This window comes from Belonocnema kinseyi, chromosome 1 (assembly GCF_010883055.1).
Source record: "Belonocnema kinseyi isolate 2016_QV_RU_SX_M_011 chromosome 1, B_treatae_v1, whole genome shotgun sequence".
NCBI classification, from domain to species: Eukaryota; Metazoa; Arthropoda; class Insecta; order Hymenoptera; family Cynipidae; genus Belonocnema; species Belonocnema kinseyi.
Window position 1 is genome coordinate 102,323,497 of NC_046657.1, and position 6,484 is coordinate 102,329,980.

A 6,484-nucleotide genomic window follows, 5' to 3' on the forward strand; every position below is an offset into this window, starting at 1 on the left:
ACCTGGGTCGGAGCAGTGTTGCGGAACGAACGTGTTATTTACTTAAATAGCACGAGAATTCTGGATCAATCTGAAAAATCTCTACCCCTTCCACACACTACTTCTTTCCCCTAACGAGTGAGTCACGCCTACCGCGAAAGGGAAATGGCTTAATGGTTTAATAATAATAATAAAAAAACATAGAATTTTTGCCAAAAATTAAACTATTATCCATTTGGTCTTCCCCGGAACCGCTGGATGGCATTGCATTCGCCTGAATCACCACGGGAGAATTCCAAATCCCCTACATATCATCAGGTAGAGGAATTTTAAGAAATGTACCTCATTACATGGAAATTATTGAATTTGAAAAAGTGGTCGTCCGAAAATGGGTATCCCCCCCCGGCCCCCAACTGCGGACGTTTTTTACAGACGGCCCCTTACCAATATAGAAATTTGCGTGCGTCAATTAAAATGGTCGGATGGACGATTTTAATTGTCAGTTAAAAGTGGTGTATGTATATGTAGTAATTATTAAATTGACTTTATTTTTGATATTTATTGTGTTTTTATTTTTCAAGCACAAAGGCGCATTCCTTCATTGAGTTATGTATATGCATACGCGTTGAAAGTACGACGAAAAATATTTTCTTAGAAAATTTCAAATTTTTGTAAACTAAAATTTTTAAAATGTTTAAAAAAATGTAAATGAGCAAATAAAAATCTAATCTAAGACCTAACTTTTGGCCAAAGCTTCTAAACTGTAAAAAATATCTTTGCAGGAGTGATCGAGTACCTTGACGTGAACGAAGAAAACGACAGCTACATTGCTTTCGATGAAAGCCAAGTTAACTTTAAAACAACTCACATGGAAATCGAGCCTTTCACAATCCTGGGAGTTTGCGCCGGACTCGTACCCTTTCCTCATCACAATCAAAGTCCCAGAAACACTTATCAATGCGCTATGGGAAAGCAGGCCATGGGAACGATTGGCTACAATCAAAGGAATAGGATCGACACCCTGATGTACAACCTCGTCTATCCTCAAGCTCCAATGGTCAAGACTCGAACAATCGAGTTAATCAATTTCGATAAACTACCGGCTGGTCAAAACTCGATAGTTGCTGTGATGTCTTATAGTGGATACGATATAGAAGACGCTCTCGTGATAAATAAGGACTCGATCGATCGAGGTTTCGGGAGATGCTTGGTTTACCGAAACAGCAAGTGCATTTTGAAAAAGCATCCAAACGGAGCACCGGATAAAATCCTGGGACCTATGGTTGATGCGACTACGAAAAAGCCGATATACAAACACGACGTTCTTGATTCGGATGGCATTGTCGCTCCTGGGGAATTCCTCGAGAACAGAAAGGTTTTTATCTCTAATCTTCCACTGATTATTTTGATACCTGCGTGTTGAAAGAACTTCTCGCAGAGAGGTTATTACAGTTCCAATCTGACGTTGGGCCTCTGAACTGACCTGTCTGATTTTTGCCGTCTAAACTAATAACTTTGGTGTTGTTCTTCTAAGCTAACCATTTTGGCACTGGCATTCTAAACTAATAAATATGGCGTCGGTTGTCTAAACTATAAACTAACCAATCTGGCATCAGTCGTCTAAATTAATTACACTCTGCTTTTTGATAATAAGAAACCAGGAAAACCCGGGAAATGACAGTGATTTTATTTTTGCACCGGGAATTTTACAAATTTGTAGAAAAAATATGTCTAACTTAAATTTCAACCGTTTTCTAAAACAATTAGTTAAATTGTGATATTTTTCAATTGCGATATAATTCAGTTTAGAATCTGTAATTTGAAAATTATTCACTTTAAAAATGTTCCATTTTAGATTTAGAATTCTTAAGCGAACCTTTTAATTTAAAGAATTTTAAAATGCGGTTTTAAAGACTTAAACAATTATAATTCAGAATCGTTTAGAATCGCAGATTTTTTAGTAAAAACATTTTTAGTTGATCAATTCTGGATATAAATAAATTCATGATTTTTAAAATGAAATTGTACTTTAATATTTGAAAAGTGAATAATATAGGATTGTACAGGACGATATGTAATTAGTTCGCATTTTTAGAATTGACGAATTTTAGCGTTAAAATTAATCTGGTTCAATTGGAAAGTCTAATTAGTTAAACAAATGTAAACGGCCGATTAAAACTTTATAAACTATTTTCAATTTAAAAATAAATTCAAAATAATATATCCATAATTAAAGACTTTTATTAAATTTTAAATATTATTTCAGTCGAAAATATTCCATTTTTAAACCATTCAATTTGAACATTTTGAATTAAGACAAAGAACAATTACTCAATATTTAGAAATATCAGGCTGTTGATTTAAAATCATGAATTATAAATTAAACATTCAAACCAAAAGAAAAAACTAAACTTTCACCGTTAGAATTTGAATTGTTCTATTTAAAATTTTGAATTTTTAGGTCAAATTGTTGAATTTTTATGTAAAATTAACAATTAAACACCTATTATTCTTTAAAAAATCGAGTAAGTTGAAGAAATATTTAGAAGATTTGAAACATTAAAAATTAATAACTTTTTTAAAATTATTTCAAATAATTTAAATGAAGCTATTCTAAATAAAATTTCAGTATAAATAGTCAACGGCCCAATTTCCTACAAAAATTGAAAATGACTTTTTATTTCGAAAAATTAATTTGAAAAGAATATTTTTAAAAATGTAGAAAGAGTCACGAAATTACTAAAAATTAATGTGGAAGATTTTAACGAATTTTTTCAATTTGGTAGGATATAAGCAAAAATTTCTAGGAAAAATGTCGGCTAAAATTCGTATCATTTTAAAAGATCTTTAGAAGTTCTGAAAAAAATTAAAAAACTGTAAAAATGTTTTTAAAAAAACATGTTAATGTTTCATGATTTTGACATAAATTTTTGAAGCATTGTAAGGATTTTAAAACTATTTAAAATAAGAATAACTTTTTATTTAATATGTGTTCAGTTTATAAAAGAAATGTAGTCGTTCCATTTGAATCTTTCTAGCTTGAAATCAGCCTCTTATCACCAAGAGTTGAAAATGGCCCATGTGTTGAAAACGGCCATGCGGCGGCGCTAGTAGTAACTTTTTTCTCTTTGTTTTGATTGTTATATATCTTTTGTCATGCTGAGCCGTTATAAACTCTTAAAAAGTATCAAGAAAACGGTTTATTTATGTAATTTTTGTGAACATGGCACGGTGGATTTTTCTAATAGTGTTTTTCTGTTTTTTTTAACAAATCATTTCCATTATTTATCGCTCCGGTATGAAAATCAGGTTATAAAAGTGAACTCAGAGAACATCCGAAGACCCCGAATAAAAGAGTTAGAAGCTTTTTAATAATTATGAAATATCTGAGCAGAAATGGTTTCGGTTTTATGTTTGAAGAATAATTTTAAGTTTTAAGGATTTTGAAATGTGGGTTCAAAGAATATGGAAGACTTCGAGACCATTTTTTTAATTTTTCAAGATTTACACATTTTTTAGGTAAACTGAATTTTGTCAGGGTGTGAAAAAAAGTTCCTAAAATTCATGGAGAATTTTTAAATTATTGTTTTATAAGGAATTTCAAGAGAAAATTGAAAAAAGATCAGAACAATTTTTGATTTGTTTTCTAAAATCTTTAAAAAGTGTGAAAGATTTTAAAGTAAAATTTTTCAATTTCGCCATATTACATCATTTTAGAAAAAATGTAAGTAAGTTTAAGAGGTATTCAAAAGTATTGAAATGATTCAAAAATAATTAAAACTTGTAAAGATTTTTTAAGAGTTTTGTAAAGTTTGACGAAAATGAAGGACATTTTTTCAGATTCCTAAGAAAAATTAAAATATGTTTTTATTTCGGAAAATTAATTTGAAGAGACTATTTAAAAAGATTTTAGAAGATTTTAAAACTAGTCAAAGAAGAATCGGAAAGATTTTAACGCAATTTTTTTTTTCAGAATAAATAAAAAATGCTGGAAAAATATAAATAATTTTTGGAAATAAGAAGGTTTAGAAAGTCTAAAAAGATTAAAAAAAGGAGAGGAATTTTCCTTATATTCGCCTGCAAAGTTTAAATAATTTTTAATTTTGAAAAATGAACTTAAATTGAAAAAGGTTTTTAACATAACAAACGATTTCCTAAAGTTTCTAAAAATAATTTAGAAGATTTTAAAGCAAAACGTTTTAATTTGGTAAGATAGCAAGATAAAAACGAACAAAAATTGGGTCAATTCAAGAAATATTTAGTAGAATTTAAAAGAATTTCGAAAGTTTTCAAGAGAATAAACAAATCTTCTTAAAATTGCTAGGAAAATTTAGAAGATTATCAGGTATTTTTTTAAAATTTGGAATGATATTTGTAAATTTTGAGAAAAATTTCTGTCAGTTAAAAATATTTTCAGGAATTTAAGCCGTTTTTAATATATTTAAAATATTTGAAAACTCGGAAACGTTTTCGAAAATGTATCAAATATTTCTTGATTCCTTCCCAACTTCTGAAAGTTCTAAACATCTTTTAAAAGGACTCGAATTTTTCATAATATTTCGTAAAATCTTATATTATGAAAAAAAATTCTTTAAAATTTTTTAGATTCTTTTTTGAGAAGCCTAAAATATCTAATTTAATTTCAGCACGGATTTATTATAACACTTCGAAAAATAATTTTAAATTAATTTGAGTGTTGTCAAAAATAAAAAAAAATTTCTTAATGGTCTTTCTTTAAGAGTGACATGCAAATTTTTTAATATTTTAGCTTCGTTACAAATACTAATTGATTAAAAAAATATCACATTTAGGAGCTCGTTATTCCATTGTAATAGAAAACAATATTTTAGGATTTATCATATACCTTGTTTCTCATCTATATAGATGTAATAATTATATTTATTATATAGTTGTATTATATTTTAAAACGAGAATATAAAAAAAATTAGTTCTTCATCACTATATTTAAAAGTGTTTGAATATTCGGGACTAACACAAAATAACGAAAAAATGAATATCAAAATCATAAATTAGCAAGAAAAAGAAATTGCCGATTTATAAAATAAATGAATTATTAAATTCCTATAAATATTTCTATTCCTGAAATTTAAGTTTGACGAAATTTAAAATTTGCCGAAAATAATTAATAAATTATTCATTAATGATTAATTAAATAGTTTGCCTTATTTATAATTATATTAATAGTTCATAAATTAATAATAAATTAACTATTTTCAGCAATTCTAACTTTCGATAATTGAAATATTTGTGGGAATTTAACCATTCGTTTATTTTACAAATCGGTCTTGGAAGTCGGTGAATTTTAGTTTTGGACATTTTTAAATTCGATATTTTATTTTTTGTCAATTAAACATCTTGTCGTTATTTGAAATTTGGAAAATTTTATAATTTGATAATATATCTTGGCCGATGCGAACCGTATAACAAAACCAACGGCTGATCATAAGACCAAAAGACGAATGCATCAACTTACCGTAAAGATAGGCTGGGCAAGACAGTACGCGTCCCGCATTCAATGTGTGATTGACTACATCACATCTGGCAGGAATTTTACCGCCAAGGTTCGAAAGTTCGCGCGCGAACTCCGGACCCGTTATCACACACTTAACACGTCAAAGCTGCTGACTATCAGGCAGCATATTGTTGAGAGAATACGGATACTATCTGACGCTAAGAGAAGTCTAGAGCGGAGAGAGAGGTGGGTCAGAGAAAATCAACAATTTCTCTATGACCCATCTCGCCTCTTCCAAGACCCTCCAGTTACTGTCGAACACCCACCCGAACCAGAGGAGGTCGAAGTATTTTGGAGAGAAGTCTACGAAGTTCAGCATAGACTGGACGAAGACTCAGAAAATATAAATAGCTTCAAGGAGTTATGTGTTGCTCTCATAACACCTGATAAAGAATGCCCATCCATCACTACCGAGGAGGTGAAAAAAGTATTAAGAGGGATGAAGAACTATTCCACACCGTGACCAGATTGTATCAAAACCTTCTGGTGGAAGAAGTTTTCTTCAACCCATCAGCATTTGGCCCGTATTTTCACCTCATATTTGAAGTCGGAAGAGCCGATTCCAGAGTGGTTGGTGGAAGGGCGCACAATACTCCTGCCGAAAATAGGCAACTTAGATGACCCAAAGAACTACAGGCCAATAACTAGTCTGAACACGCTTTATAAGATATTCACAGCTATCCTAAATGATAGGATTGTTCAGGCAATTGAACCTATGTGGCAAGAAATGTATGAACAACGAGGCGCAAAGAAAGGCGTAGCCGGATGTCGGGAGAACCTGCTCATCGATAGATGTGTCTGCAAAGATGCAACATTCTACCAGCGTGACCTATCGATGGCCTGGATTGATTATCGGAAAGCTTTCCATACGACCTCCCATAGACCTATCATCTGTCTTTTGGAAATCTTAAAGGTTCATCCGCAAATAGTTGGGTGCATAGAGAGATTGATGCCGCTTTGGAAAACCAGATT

General features: G+C 30.6%; 1 protein-coding gene across 1 annotated transcript in view; it reads left to right on the forward strand.

Moving 5' to 3' along the window:
- LOC117173698 (DNA-directed RNA polymerase III subunit RPC2) overlaps positions 1 to 6,484 on the forward strand; it is a 63,687-nt gene that overhangs the window by 37,744 nt on the left and 19,459 nt on the right. Inside the window, exon 11 of the mRNA XM_033362343.1 lies at positions 762 to 1,354. Within this exon, the coding sequence (XP_033218234.1) occupies positions 762 to 1,354 (593 nt within the window). The remainder of the gene's footprint in view (positions 1 to 761; positions 1,355 to 6,484) is intronic.